The following is a 16,877-nucleotide window of genomic DNA, read 5'->3' as shown; positions in this document are numbered from 1 at the left end:
GCTCCGAGCAACGTGCCGTCGCAATATCAGCGCGGTGAAATCGCTCGCTCGCCCGCCCGCTCCTCTGCACCGCGCGCCTCGTCTGCGCCAGTCGACAGTCGTTGTGCGCCAACTGAAACGCGCGCACCGCTACTGCAATCGAACGTATTCCACTATATTCACACGACTCTCTCGCCTTACCCACCTAACCGCCTTCGGCTCTCACTACGGCTTGAGTTACGGCCGCTTCGATTTTTAAATTCACGCCGCAGGGAAATCATCCACGGACTCTAGTGAACGTCTATGTGTGTGTAGAGTGCATGTGCGCGACGTCCTAAACTGTGCTCCGATAGCGTTCCGAGAAGGATCCAAGACGGCCGTCATCATAAGGCTGCCTGCAAATACAGTAAGTATCGCGGCCGCATGACTCTTCAATGTAAAATGGGACGATTCTTATCTACGGTCGGAGCGCGGCTGTGTGCGTGTGTGGGTACACGGGCGCTCTGTGACTGTGTTGCATGACATCCGACCGCTCTGTGCCAGTGTGCGTGGGCTCAATACTCGTAGATTCTATTTTGCGGCGGTGTGACTAGATGTTTGTTTTTATTATCATATGACCGCTGACTGTTGGAAAGCTTACACTTCGTGAATACTTTTAGAGCTTATGATAAACATTGCTCTTTAATATTTTAAATAATATTAATTACTTCTAATTACTTAACGGTTATTAACTTTCTCTCAATATCTTCAAATTATGTCTATTATTATATTGAGTTAAAAGGAAAGTTATAAAGTTACCTGAGTAAACACAAGTTCTCTCATTGTACTTTGAATCGGGATATTCGTTTGCCGTCGGTAAAATTGTAGGCGTATTCCGTCCATACGGTTTTACTGTATGTAGAGTTCATACATTTGTTATTTAGATTAAACTAAATATTTTGTACAGTTATTCATACATCTATAGTATTAAATAAACACTCATGTTAGCACATTCTCCAAGAAATAATATATTAATGAAAAGAAAATAAGTATAATGTAGAGCCAAAATGATAAAGAAAACGCTGTTGAAAAATAAATGTATGTATTTCTTTATGGGAAAATCCAGTAAAATAATTTGGCCTTTATGCTGTCACAAAGACAAAATCTTTTGATAAAATTCTCATTCAAATAACATACTTACATTATGAAAGATTTTTTTCAGGATCATTATATGTATTTGATTTTGGACGAAACAGATAGAAGAATGATAATATGATTATGAACATAAATAGTTTTTCAACCCTTTTATAATGTGACATGTGCACTTCTTTATACTTCAGTTCTACAGTATTCTGTTCCGATATTATAGTCAGAGCAATGAAAAAGTTTAAAGTTAATTTTTTTAAAACCCATCAATGGAAACTCGTGGTCTATAAGAGTATTCTTTTGTGTTGATCATATAGTATGTTTGCAGAAATTATTTATTATGTTAATTAACTTTTTGAATCATTTCTACTTAATATTGTAGCTTGCTTAGAAACTAGACTATTATCTCTTCTTTGCATTAGCACTGAAACACATTTTGCAATCGTCTGAGGAAATATAAGAGACAAGAAGTAATTTGTTAATATGAAATATCACCTACTCCGTGGTATCGCTTTAGAAATTGTTTTCTTGTTATTATTGCCGTAGCTTTGTTATCGGCGTGTGCGGTGCTTATTGTGTTTATGAGAAACTGATTATTTAATGCGATCTCACGCTCGATAAGCTCCGACACGAAATATCGTAAGCGACTTGAATTTTAGCACGTGTCGACTTTATGTAGTCGCAATAGAATATACGGGTGCGGAGAAAACTGGCGTATCGCACATTCCTCGGTCGGGCGGCCGTTTAAAACAAATTATACGATGTGTTACGTATAGCTATTTAGGTGGGCAGTCATTATTTATGTTCTCTAACAGTCGCCACTGTAGTGTGGGTTAAAATCGGAGCAGTCAGCTGATCATGCGTGTGTGTGTGCGTTCTTCGGGAAACACCTTTTGATGACGTGTGCGAGCTCCGTTTAATTGGACAGTCACATTGTTCCCTTGTATGCTTTTTTATTTTGGTCCGTATGTTTTATTTTGTTCTCACCCGTTCGCTAGTGTCGAACTTGATGCGTCGCTAACTGGATTTTTTGTTGACGGATCCATTGATGACTCTATCTCTCTGTTCTTTGAGATATCATCTGTGCACTTTTAGATTAATGAAGATAATATTGACGTTGTGCTACTGAGATATCTGAAAAACTTATTTGAAAGTGAATACATCACATTATGTTAATTGAATGTAAACATGTAATTCTTATGATATCACTGGTATCATCATTGTAATAATTCAGCATCACGTATGCAATATGCATGCTGTGCTATTTGAATATTAGCATAATCAAGACTCAGATAAATCTTACGTATTTTTTTTTCATAAACATAAACTTAATTCAAATGAAATTGAGCGCCTCTCGTCGAAATGTTACACAACTCTACATAACACGAAGTTGCGAGTGTAACGATGTTTGCTATTAAAAATAAATATACAATCTGTTTGTTATCCGAGCTGGCAACGTGTCATTTGTGGAGGTTTTCTACTCGGTAATTACGGAGGGTCTATTTGCCTGCCGCTCATCATTGTCGAATGACTGCTTGTCTTTTTTTTTTCACTACAAATGATGGCTCATGGCATGCGCTCGACGAATTATATTTGGCTTATATTTTAACCTTGTTTCATTCAATGGATTTACACTGAGCTCGTTAACAAACATATTTATACTTTATACGTTTATTTTTTGTCTTCTTGACGTTTAATTTAGCGTGATTATTCGATTGTATATTGATAAATTTTATCTGTATTCGTTTGAACCTGAAGGTTTGAATAAGCTCTGGGCAATCCTAAGTTCTGGGCAAATCCGTGTAAGGATTTTTTCATGGGCTCATTTTGAAACAACCTATGTTACTGTCCGTATATTTCGCAAGGAACTAAACTATTGCGTCGAACAACAGCTTGTTTTAAACTGTTGGGCAAAGAAAAAGCAGCGTCCAATATCGGCATCTGTCCATACCATGATTTTCATTCTATGTAGTTTGAGACGGTTTTTGTGATCAAAAGTTACGATCATTATTGCGTCACTTGACGTCGTCTGAACTGGAAGTCGCCGGCGAAAGTTGCGCCTCGTCCCTCACCCCTCATCACAAATAAATAAACCGAGACGGGCATTCGACAATAATAATAATTCGCTCGGGCCCGATCAGCTGTTCTCCGGCACCGACCCGGCTAACAGGTGGCCTATAAAGACATTCAATAAAGTGAACCACACTTGTCTTTACGGAACACTGTATTTTACACAAACGCACACAGATGCAAGTGCGAACGCCAATCTGTAATCTCGTTCACGGTTTGGGTAACGTCGAATGAAATTGTTTGAACTTGGAATGCTGATGATAACTATTAACTATGAACGAAGAAGAACGAACGAACGAACTAGATTTGAATGTCCAATGCTCTTTAGAAGAATACAACACTGATATTATATACTTATCTCATTCCTTCGATACGATAGCTGCACCCACACAAACATTATCTCGACAGAGGTTTAAAAATGTCGTAACATTTAGATAACCAAGATTACATGGTTGGCTGTTTTGCATAATGCTAAGTTCAAGGAATGTCAGACTAAAAATCACTTTGTAAATCCTATGCAAAACAACTCAAACAAGTCAGACAGACAGTGAATTGATTGTGGTGTTCACTTGGTTCGCTCACAGAGAAATGTAAATAGGACGAGCGGAGCACGTTCAAACTAATCGTCGTTGCGTTTATGCGGCAATCTCGGCTGAAGGCAATCGTAATAATAATAAAGCCAGTATTTCGCTCTGAATACACGGCGGTCGTCGATGACGAGCTGGTTATGTAATGTAAATGTTTACGTATGTACCTACACACGTGCCTCGCTACCACGTGCTCCGAGAGAACACTAGCCTTGTGAATTATTTATTTACGAGGCAACATTTTCACACGCCGGTCGATGAACTCGACGAATGATCTTGGAACGCTTTTACGCCGATTAATCTCATGTCCTCGGGTGACATTGCTCACCCTTTATTGTCGCGTCTTCATTACTTCATACGTAATGCTATATCGCTGTATCGTGAGCCGAGTATCGTCTATTCCCATTTCTCATATTACAAGTCACGTATTTATTTTGAGTCGACTTCCACTTAATTGTATGGAAGGAGAACACGCTAAGTGCATTACACAGAGCATGTTAAGGAAAAACCGACTGCTGAGGCTATGGCTAATGCGATAATCTAATTCATACAACATAAATAATGAGCTACCAGCAAGATCTATTGTCACATATGACGAACAGTGTTACTCTACAAACTGATTAATCCATTACATTACTCACGCAAAATAGTTTATGTGAACAGATGGTAATAATTTATAATAAAGACCTTCAAATTAATAATATTGAACGTGTTTTATCTATCAGTAGTGAAAAACGTGGTTAAATTATAAACAAATTCATTCATTAATTGCATAATTATCATAAGAATAGCATTCAAAGTTCAACGACCGTGCAACAATAAAAACGTTTAAAATAAGTTTTATTATATTTGCAGTTATATACACAAAATATGTATTGGTCACATTAAATTGAAATATAACTGTATAGTTACTAGGTTCAAAATTGAATTGGCAATAAAGTTGATCATGCTTACCTCAACTAATTAATTTTATGAATTATGAATTGCTATAAATATGTAATATTTACGAGTAACGTAAAACTAAGACAATGCACTATACCGTAACGAACTAGATTCAACTTGGAATTTAATATTCTCCTGCTTTTTGCTTCTACGGTTTATATTGAGGTAAAATGTATCTTATCTTTTTTCTAGATTTGCAATTTGGTATGTTTATAGGCTATGAGCTAGATTTGGAATAATCGTTTTAGGCGAGCGAATCTGTGGACTCAAGATTGTTGTGGTAGGCTGATAAGGCAAACGGCGTATTATATATCATCGTACTGGTGTCCAAAGAAAATTACTGAAACAGAGTAATATCTGTTCCATACTATATCTCTCAAGAGCAAAATAATTACCTATCTCAATGATCAACAGTGATGTTTATATTTAATAGTAGGTATAGATGCTGTGGTTTAAAGCAATCAGTTTCTTTGAATGGGCTATTACACGACATACCTACCGCAACATGTTAGATATAGAAACAGGAAAAATATAAAACCGCAAGGTAACATTTTAAATTGTACAACTCACAATATAAGCACTATTAATAGATTAAAAATACGATACGGACTTACAATCAGAGATGTTTTAGTTAACCTTGTTTGAAACTTTAAATAAGCTATATCTGAAGTATATATTATCTAGATAGAAACACAATAGGCTTGGTTATTATGGAAAAAAAACTTAAAGGTATTTTTTATAGGTATACCTGCCCTCCCGCCAGTTTATGCAAAATCATTACATAAAAAAAAACAGAACTCTACAATTTCGTCATATCCGCCCGTCCGCCGCTAATGCTGTTTCTTTTCCATACAAAATAATGGAATTACATCCACAAGGAAGTTAACATTTTCCGCCGCTAATTTCATTGATAGTAGAACGAAAGAGCCACCTCGCTTCCTTTTATCAATCGCTTAGGGAAGTCATAACCAAGTCGCTTAGGAGCCGGTTACAAAGCGCCTTGACTTGCTTTTATGAGATATAAGATGTAGCTGTAATATGTATTATGTATTAGGTATCCTTATCATCATAAAGATATTCTTAACTATAATAACATCTAAAGTAGCTAATATATGTATATACAATATTAAGCATTAAGTAGCTTGTCTGAAATATTATTGGGTATAAATGTGGAACTCTTTTGTTCAGTACAGCTAAATAGGCATTGTTCGTATTTGAAATTATCAATCATGTATCTCAGTATCCCGTTTACTCACTAATCATTGTAATAATATCTTAGTATCAAACAGCAGACCGGAGCTCTACCTACTGACCAATACTTTTCTCAATTTAAAGCTGAATTCACCATAAAGATTTATATGCAGTACGTTATATTGCGTCTGTTGTGTACCTTTACATAAATAATAATAAATCTCAAAGTCAGAGAAAAAGGAAAAAAATGCACACCACAAAAAGAACAAACTAAAAACGTTCTCTTAATAATTTTATACGGCATCCCATTTGTTATTGGCACGAACAGAATAACAGATCGAAATGAATTCTGTACTACAATGTGAATACGCTGGCTTCAGAGAACTACACAGATACTGTATCTAGATAGAGCCGCCCAGCACGTCCCGACAGCTTCCAACAATAATAATTAATTGACTCGTCCGTTCGTTATCATGCTTTTATATTGACGTTCCCGAGCGAGCAAGCGAGCGAGGCGCATTCGGAATGAAATTTCCATAAAAACTTTTGTGCTCCGGACGTTGCGAGCGCACGTTAAAATCGTCGGCTGGCAATAAAACAGCGGCCGGTGCGGTGAGGCGCGACGAGCCGGCCGCGGGTGCGAGCGGGACGGAGCTACAGATAATGGACTCTGTACGAAATGAAGAACGCGCCGCTGCGTCGAGCGGCCAAGTCGGGTTGGAGCACGGCAAAAACATCAGCGCGGTTATCGTGCCCCTCCCGCCCGCGGCCCCCGCCCCGCGCCGCCCCGCCGTCGGACTCGTCTGATCGACGCCGGAGCCTCTCGGCCGAACTAACCTCTACGGCGGGGGGTCGTGAGCTCCTTCGCTCGTTGATACTGCCGCGGCCGCGAACGCGCTACATAGCATCGCTAACCATTCTCTCCACTTGTATTATTTCACCGTTTTAACTTTTTGAAGCTCTACATTTACGAGTTTGGCTGACGTTTTTGTAAGAAACGATAATGAGCTCTATATTCGTGTACGGGTATTGTTAGTAGGTACCGTTCGATTGAATCGAAAGGGATCGCCAGTTGATTTACGAGTAACGGACCTTTCCTGGTTTTGAAACGGTGAGTAGGTACTCCGATGACACATACCCATGTGTTTGATTGTCTTATCTGTCATGTTAAATTGTGTACCGTAATGGGTTAACATCAATGAACGCTCGAGCTTTTACAGTTGTAGCGATAAGTTGCATAAGTTGTGTTTTATAATGTAGGTAGGTAGATAAAACGTCTCGAGATTATCATTAGAGCGGATCGCGGCATGTTTTTATTTTGGTCGGCGGTAGATGTGATTGTTTGCTGATGCTCCGCGAGTTGTTTTATTGTTTGATTACCGCAACGGGCCGTGCTCTATTGACACGAGTGTGCTATTGTTGGTGGAGCCGAGGTTGCAGTGTCAAGGTGTTTCGCCTAACTGTTTATTTGTAAACTAATTGTATATGCAAACCCGACGACGTGATGTTGCATACCGATGGTAATGCGTTGGAAGTGAGAAATACTTATGCATAATTTGTAATGTCACTAAAGTTTTAGGGTAGTTGCATATTTCAGTCATCTGTTTTCTGTTGACTGTCTGATTTGATTGGATCTATAGATAACCATCAACAAGTGAACTCGATATGGAATAACCCTAGTCATTAAGTGCACATTAACTTTTTCCATTCACAAATAACTTCCCCCTCAAGGTTTGTTCGCGGCTGATACTACTTTTTACTTACGCTTAATGCGGTGTGAATGGTGATTGATTAATATGTTAATCGAAAGTGTATTCAACGATTGCATGATATGCTATATTTTGTAGTGAATTTTTATTTACAAACTACAATTTATTATATGCAGTAGAAAATTGTTAATGGAGAAGAAATAATTAAGATGATCAAAATGTCAGTTTACTTAGATCACATAAAAGAACATAAACGACTAAAGACGATTCACACGGGTCCTTAGAAATTATATAAATATCATTAAATATATTATTATTTACTGTTCATCTCAAAGTAACTTATGATATTGTCATTTTATTTGTGGGTGCCTGAAATTTGTTAGTTCACTACCCATAGAGCATTACGACCAAAAATTTACAAAAAATAAATGTTTTCATTTACTTATATTTTTTAACAAGAACTTGAATTTGTTCGTATCATGTTGCATCATAAGGTGATGTGACTAATGTTTTTTGAAAACAAAGAGAATGATCATCAAGCAATGGATATGCTTCCATTTGACGAAAGGCTTAAAGGTGTTTTCAGTGTTCAATAAGTGGTTATATAAACATTGAGATAATATTACTATACGTATGGAGGAGACACCACGAACAAAAACTGTGCGCCATTTTTTTGCTCTAACTAAGTTTTAAAAATTATTAACTAGTTAGGTACTTACCGATGAAATTTATTCCTCTGCACTTTTCCGTATTATTTGTATTATTTGTGCAATATCGTAACACACACGAAGACATATTTGATGCGTTTCACTTTAAAACAAATAAAAAATGAGCGTGCAGTTACGCCATATGGCGTATGTTGAGCGGAACATAGGTGATGTAGGCGGTGTCTTCTCCATATGTATATCTCAATGTATATACATAAATGCATTTGTTTGTTGCAGGATCTGACCGGGCAGAACAGCAATGACTCGGGCGGCAGCGGCGGCGCCGGGCGCGCCACCACGCCGCACTTGAGGCCGACGCCGAGCCCCACCGGCTCGAGCGGCTCGCGATCCATGTCACCAGCCGTCGGTGAGTTGACAACATTATCATCATTATTTTTGTCATTATTGATATTAGCATCCCAAAGATTAGTTACATGATCTTCATTATTATTGTCATCAGTAGGTTTTCCAATGCAGAGACAAAGGTCTCTCTTGGGAAGTTTGGAAATCATTGGCAGGATAGGATAGGAATTTGTACTTGTTTAATATGTGATAGCATAATGGTAAGGATTATTAGTGACCAAGACAGATTTTCACTGGTACTTTTGTAACATCATCATTAGTTTTTTATACAGAGACACGGCTGATATATGATAGGAATTAGTGCTATAAAGATGGATAGCTTTTTATAAATTAAGGATTCTTATCGACCAACACAGAACACAACGGGGCTAAAATGGTCACTTTCGGTCAATCATTATATCATCATAATATTATGGATCTAATTCGAAATGGTAAAAAGAATTTTTACAGTTGAAAAAATATTTCATCTATTTGACGTTATTTGTATCGAAAGTCGTAAAATTAAGGAGAAAATGGCCATCTTACGAAAAAAAAAGAGGAACTGCTATCATGTGTATGATATTACATTCACGAAATGATTCATTACAATTTAGATGAAAGAATGTCAAATATGTATGTTCTTTTTAGCCCAGCTGTTTTTTCTCTGTGGTAGATTTGCGTTATCCTCTGAAAGGATGCGGATTTAATGTTGTTTTTGGACATGTTTAAAAATATATTGTAACGCTACGTTAGAATTAGCATCATCAAGTCCTGTGTATCGTGGATGATTAAATCAGAAAGCAAATTAGTCTTATTTACCTTTAAGAGTACCTTTACCTTTATTGATTATTTACTTAAGCTTAAATGAAAATATCATTACAATTACTATAAAAGAATCAACAATGTAAAAAGCAGTTTGTCAGGAATGCATAATTACCGCGCAGCTACCCTTTAAAGGGAATTCTCGATCCTTTTAAATCAAGGATAGGAGTAGGATTCCCAACGAAGCAACCTTTGAGCGTTTTTCCAGTAACCATCATTGTGAAATGTAACGAACTGTGTTGGCCTTGTACGCGTACGGGGTCTTTCACTTGAGCGCTTCTGTGAAATGGTAATTATTTGATAGGCGTTTGCGTCAAAGTAATAGCGTATAAGTACTAAAAATTAGTTTTCATATCGTATAGTTCCCTCAAGGAAATTATTTTCGATAAACAATTAGAAAATCGTCAGGATGATTTTGTATATTCTAGACAGAGATTTCAAAAAAATGTCTAGTATAATCTCGTCATGTGCAAACCAAAAAAAATGTAATTCCGCGTTGCGCTGGTATATCGTAACTCTTGTTTAGTTTACATTTGATTCATTAGTTTAGGTAACATGTTTGTTTACATCATAAACACCAGGTATACGTTCATAGACTTATATTTGTAATTTCAGTCGCACGTTGTGCATAGCATCCTGCTACACCGACTCGTTACCGCAAGGAATAAACTGAACTCTATGCAGTTGCGTTAGGGGCTCTTACGGTCGGTATATAGTTTGCCAACTGTGTAGTTTCGCCAAAGGCGTGTTGATCGGATTCATTGTGCATACTTCGTCAGTGGCAGACGCGGGCTTTCCCGACATTGACCCACATAAAGCGGGCGCCCAGAGTACACCGTATTTTGCCCCTTTTGCGGGCGCGAACCACCCACCACCCACCTTATGTACGAGTGAGGGGTGGTCGCGGTATATAGGGCCTCGTGAAAAACTTGCCCCCACCGCTGCGAGCACGCAAAACAGGACCTTTCTACCTCCGTCTGTCTACACGTCACGCTCGCTGCCGGACCACCTCTATTTATTATATAATACATATATATAATATGAATTTGAAATGCTATGTTTATTTACTCGATTTGCATCAATCCTGTAACATTGACACACTTACTATCTGGCAGTGATAAGAGGGAATGTTACTGCGCCATATCATCGGTTGTAGATTGGAATGCTTATGAAGAGTCAAATTAACTTATGAACGATTGATATTATTCAACAACCAACCAACAACAAACAAACAGATAGCATAAATCTGTCCACAGGCATCATAAAATTACATTATTTATTCGACAGTCCACCATTGTGTCAGAAGTTCCATCATTCAAACAAACGACCATTAGAGATATGGCATTGCTTTGTCAAGATGTGTACAAAGTCGATACAATTGTTTCAGCGGATAAAAGTTACTTTCACTTGTATAATATTCCGCAAAGTTGGACTAACGAAAGTGAGAGGAGTACAAAAGTCCTTATTCTTTCCACAGGGGCTTGACACTCACTAGACATCAGAGATAATGCTAAAAGTTATTCGTTTTGGAAAAACTTCCTGCGGTTCGTGAAGCATGTTAGAACGCTCTAATAAATTAAACAAAATATAGTTTTGTACAGCCCTATAGCAATGAAATCAAAAGTATTAATTAGTCTAAATTACATTCAAGTGTAGATCAGGGAGTAAAAAGAGATGTTAGGTCAGTGACGCGCCGCTATGTAGATGTCCGTAACCGAGTTTGTGGAATTGTTTGACAGCCATGTACTAACCCAGATATTTGATCTCGTTCTATCCCATTCATAAATGCCGAGTTACCTAGTTTCTTATCGATAGTTAGTTAGTACTTATATAGTTTTAGCGCAGTTTAAAGAGTTATAGCGCTTGCTCTGTGGTCGTAAAAGTTGTTTCTATTGATGCCTGGAGATAGATTTTTAGGTTTTGGTTTGATTTTTGCCTTTTTGTGTTTGAGTCACTTATATTTATTTTTTAACAGATTTTTCCACAAGTGAAATAGCTGGATGGAGAAACAGTAAGATTATTTTACCTTCATGTGTAAAATTAAACGGAATAAAATAAGGAGTCGTGAATATGAAGGGCATATTATATCAATCTCTGGAAATAGGTAAGGAAATCTGGAAATTATGAAAAAAAGAAAGGAATATTACTATTTGCAGTTCTGGTACTTGCTAAGAAGTTCTCGTATCTCATAATTTAAACTTATATTATCTTAGTAAAACAGTTTCAAACTTTCAGTAAAGTTGTCATCAAATAATCCTCCTTTATTATTATTGTTGTTGTATATTTCTTAAGTGATAAAAATCTATGAGTTAATACAAGAAGCGAAAGCAATTTTATTTTCATTATTGAGCGCTGTACTTTCATTGCTCTTTATTATCTGCATTGAAGCGATCTGTTTGTCATAACCGTGGCTCGTTACGGCGACGTCGCAAACGCGAACGCTGTTTTGTTAGCGTCGACCAAACGTGGCTTTCTCAAAACATCGGACTTAAACTTTAAAGACTTGGCGAACGTCGACTGTGCCGCGTTCGAATACCGGTTATGTGACCGCAATACACCTTCACCGCGGATCTTGTTTGCCACCAAACCGCCCGCATTGGACGCCATACAATACTCTACCGACTGCGTACATATGTATAGCCCTCTCTTCAAAGCCCGCAGTGTAGGTTTCACTTGGTGGGTTTCTCTAGCTAGCTGTCATGTATAGCAGTTTAACGCGAGCGTATGACGTCAACCTTTCGGCTCGTCGGGCTTCACGACTCTCGACAAACACCCGGTGAATATATGAAGTCTTTCATTGGAAAATTATACAGAACGCTTAAGGAAAAACGAGTAGAAGTTTTATCAGAACGAAAGTGTACAAATTGAACGAATAATTCGACTCGAATAATATATTTTTCTGCATGATGAAATGTATTTTCTTGTTCCTGTATGTCAAGCGATCGTTCAAAGAAAACCTCTGCATGAATAAATAAAAGATAAAGACTTGCAAAAATGATTTCAAAAGAAAAGAAAAATTGATTCACGGAGTCTGACCCTTCTGACCCTCGGCACGTCGCGTCGTTGTGTTTTTATTTAATCTCGTTCTCTTCGAAAACTGCTGCCTTCATTTTATCATTACGTATTTATTCTCCACGTCAATCAGCATACATAATGGAATATTATTACTATCGACACGGGCGAAATAAAATAAAGTGTTGTTTGTGGAAGGTATTGTGCTCGTTTCGAATCAGAGTTCCATCGTTAGTGGAACACAATGAAGCCGCAACACCGCAACCCGACGCGTCCGAAGGTGAATTGCGTATTGTTCGATGCCCGTATGCAACGTGACTTTCAAAAACGCCTTTAATTTTCGTTCTATAAGGTTTCTTTTACGCAAAGTTTGCTTTGTTCGTTTGATAACCGATTCAGCGCATTGCCTCTTTGGAATAAGATCTATTTTCGTTCGTATATAAATAGCCGCTTCTTATACGGGCTCTAAAAGCATTTCGCAGTCATTCTGTCGTGCGTATCGGCGCTCGGGTAGAGGAATGCCATCGGCTAAGATAAGACCGACCCTGACTGAGTCAACTCGAGGATTTTGGTGCCGAAAATTGTATACTTTTTACATTCTTCGAGTTGCAATAATGTTCTTGGACGGTTATTTATATTGTTGGAGAACGTGATTTTTTGGCCTTTTCGATTTAAAGGTAGAGCATAATTTGAGTATAAAAACGGATATAAATTTAAGCTAGGCTATTAACCGAATTGATAAATGTTTCCAAGCAAAATGTTGTTTCTATTTATTAGCATAAATAAGTGTGATTCATAATAATCGTTGATTCATAAGAGTATTCGTCGGAAACGATAAAAGATAGTCTTTAATAAAGCGATTTCGTATGAGCATATCTTATCTAGAGTTATAGCCCGTGTAGATAGATAGCTTTTAGCTTAAAGGTCGTATTGTTAGATTGTTTGGGAAAAATACCTTGCGATGCTCTTTTTTCGTGCCACAACGTTTTCGAAGGTAATTTAAGATAAATTGCGGCTGTAAAAAAGATTCGGTACAATACATCGGTCTTTGTGATAATGATGCGAGATTCTTGGAAGTACCTATAGTGCATTTGTGTGATTATTCACATATTATTTATGATGTTATAATTTATTCAAAGCATTGATTAGTGGGTATAAAATATTCAGCATAATAAGTATAACTAATGTTATATAATATAGAGAGAATGCCATTAGAGATTTATTTAGAAATAATTAATATACATACATTTATTCGAAAATATATTTCAAATTCGAAAACTTAATGTAAATAAAAGAAACGACGATATCATCAAACAGTCTTTTCCAGTCATAGTAATTTGCCATTCATAAAACGGTACCACGGTCCCTTTCGGGTAACCGGGGGATGGTATAGAATATAGATATACGTATAACTACTGGCACCTGTGTTGTGTTTGTTTGTCCTCACACAAATGCATATCCGCCACGTGCCCTGCGTCCTTGACGAGGCCGACGACCTCCTTTAATGATTATATAAAAAAAAACAACAAGAATGGAAACATCTTTTTGCCCGGAACGCTCACGCCGCACAGTGGATCCAAATTCAAGTTTCATGGACCTAGGATTCAATATCGGTCTATCGCGCTGATTTTTTTTTTCAAGGCAGATAATTGAACACCGATCAACTTTTTCTAATGGTAAAAATCCCCTAGGCGTATAGTTTTTGAGAAAAAAAATTGTTGTTTTTTTTGTATGGAGAAAAATATTTATTATTTTTTTTCTCGCGTTGCTTTAAATTGCGAATGCTTAGATTCATATATTAAGTAAGTCCGGATGATATAGTATCCAGAAAAAAATAAAATATCTGCATCGACTTGCAGCCCCGCGCAGGAATGATCGATAAAAATTTCAATTTTCCTATGCTCTTTTCTCTTGTATTACCTGCGTTTTGTTGCTCAATACTTGCTTATTCGTACTCCTTACATGACATTAATGAATATTGAGAACATTTCAGCCCACTAAATTCGTTAAGTTATATTTTTATATCTTAAAAATTTTCAAAAACAGGCAATTATAAAATAAGTCACAGTACAACGTAACCCGTGCCTAGAAACCAATTAGGTAACGACAACAACCTATCTGGAATGCGGTGTTAGTCCCAGTTAGTTCCGAGTATATAAACAACCTCGTTAGTGCCCAATCGTTAACGATGTACAAGTACATAAACAACCTCGTTAGCTTTAACGAGGTTGTTTATATACTCGGTCGCATTTAATCCTGCATGCCCTTAGTACCTGAGTACTCTTAATTATATATAATTAAGCCGCACATTAAACTGAGCTCCATTATATTTCCGACATTTACGAATACTATACAATGGCTGGCTTGAGTACTAATTTGGATATGTTCCTGATTATGAGGAAATTTGGTGATTTGAAGAATTTCAACCATTTGTTTGAAGTTATCATCTCAAAAATCCCATATGAACTGTCTGAAGAAGATCGCAGTAAACACAAAGATTTTTCTCGTAGTTATACACATTATAACGAAAAAATGGTCTGAGTCAAGCCGATCTCTGAAGACGTTTCTGACTCGGGAAAACAATAAAAGGTGGTTGGAATCTGACATCCAGTGGCCTACTTGTGATTCGGTGGACTTAAATGTTTTGTTTGGTGATTGTGCGGATGTAGATGAAGAAACTCAGACCAACTTTTCTTCTTTTATAGTTGAATCAGTTCCATCAACGTCCACTGCTGAAGCAAGTACATCCACTGAAAAGATATCTAGAGTTCCATTCCAAGATTTGAGCAATAAACAAAAAAAAAAAACGACGATCCGACTCTACTATGAGTGAAAAAAATGAAGAGGAACTTTTTTATTGCTTTACTGAAAAGTTAAAAGCTCACGGCAAAGCAGCTTTTGCGAAAATTTTAGAGCATTTGGAAAAATACCCTGATACTACCAAGTGTATCAGAATTTTTGTTAATTAAAAAGAAGCAAGACATTCCTGAAGACAAATCCTTGGCTGTTTTAACATCTCTTAATCTTTCCAAGTATATAAACAACCTCGTTAAAGCTAACGAGGTTGTTTATGTACTTGTACATCGTTAACGATTGGGCACTAACTAGGTTGTTTATATACTCGGAACTAACTGGGACTAACACCGCATTCCAGATAGGTTGTTGTCGTTACCTAATTGGTTTCTAGGCACGGGTTACGTTGTACTGTGACTTATTTTATAATTGCCTGTTTTTGAAAATTTATAAGATATAAAAATATAACTTAACGTATTTAGTGGGCTGAAATGTTCTCAATATTCATTAATGTCATGTAAGGAGTACGAATAAGCAAGTATTGAGCAACAAAACGCAGGTAATACAAGAGAAAAGAGCATAGGAAAATTGAAATTTTTATCGATCATTCCTGCGCGGGGCTGCAAGTCGATGCAGATATTTTATTTTTTTCTGGATACTATATCATCCGGACTTACTTAATATATGAATCTAAGCATTCGTAATTTAAAGCAACGCGAGAAAAAAAATAATAAAGATTTTTCTCCATACAAAAAAAACTCAACAATTTTTTTTCTCAAAAACTATACGCCTAGGGGATTTTTACCATTAGAAAAAGTTGATCGGTGTTCAATTATCTGCCTTGAAAAAAAAAATCAGCGCGATAGACCGATATTGAATCCTAGGTCCGTGAAACTTGAATTTGGATCCACTGTGCGCCGCGCCGTTTATTTTGATCGCTTTCCCGTAAATCATCCCACGTCTTGGATTTCATAACTTTTTGCGTAGCGTCGATTGATTGGGTCATTGTTGGCGTTTATGATGTCTCGACAGTTTTGCACGATCCATTTATCAAACGATAGACGCGAATTGATTTCTATTGGTCCTCAATGTACGCTCTGAATCTATTTTTAGTGTGGTGTCTGCGTCGTTTCTTGACTAATTTGTTCCCTCTTGTCTTGTCCGTATATAGAATCAATTGTTTGGTATATAAATAGTTGCAGCATTATCCTGACAACATATTATGGTAAGGTTACGGTAAAGAGAAAGATGGGTACGAATTCCACCACTTACAGTCCTCTTTTTCTAATATTGCACATAATTACAAATACTAAGGAAAGTATTATACGTCTCAATATAAATAAAATTATAATCAATAGCAAGTTTTATATCTCAGCTTGAAAATCCTTCTTAGTGAGATACCTACCCATGGATGTGCGATAAGCAAGAACGGTACCTATTGATATTTGAGTAAAATTTGTTCGATAAAATGTTTGCGACCTGTTGCCAACCGCGGTCACGTGGCTGCCAAGAACTCCCTAATTGTATTCAAATAACGACGGAAAAGTGATAAATCTCGGCGAGTCAAGGTCAGCCGAGGGTTCGACATCCCATTCACC

At 37.1% G+C, this 16,877-nt stretch overlaps 1 protein-coding gene across 5 annotated transcripts in view; it reads left to right on the top strand.

The window, feature by feature from the left end:
* osa (trithorax group protein osa) overlaps positions 1 to 16,877 on the top strand; it is a 97,673-nt gene that overhangs the window by 56,258 nt on the left and 24,538 nt on the right. For all 5 annotated transcript variants that reach the window (XM_090113671.1, XM_090113670.1, XM_090113669.1 and 2 more), the window contains exon 5: positions 8,548 to 8,677. In XM_090113671.1, the coding sequence (XP_089969797.1) occupies positions 8,548 to 8,677 (130 nt within the window). The remainder of the gene's footprint in view (positions 1 to 8,547; positions 8,678 to 16,877) is intronic.

This window comes from Colias eurytheme, chromosome 20 (assembly GCF_061535395.1).
Source record: "Colias eurytheme isolate Ceu_HAF_F1 chromosome 20, ilColEury1 Martin Lab GWU primary, whole genome shotgun sequence".
Classification (NCBI taxonomy): Eukaryota; Metazoa; Arthropoda; class Insecta; order Lepidoptera; family Pieridae; genus Colias; species Colias eurytheme.
Note: the sequence above shows the minus strand (reverse complement) of the source record. Positions and strands in the feature narration are given on the sequence as shown.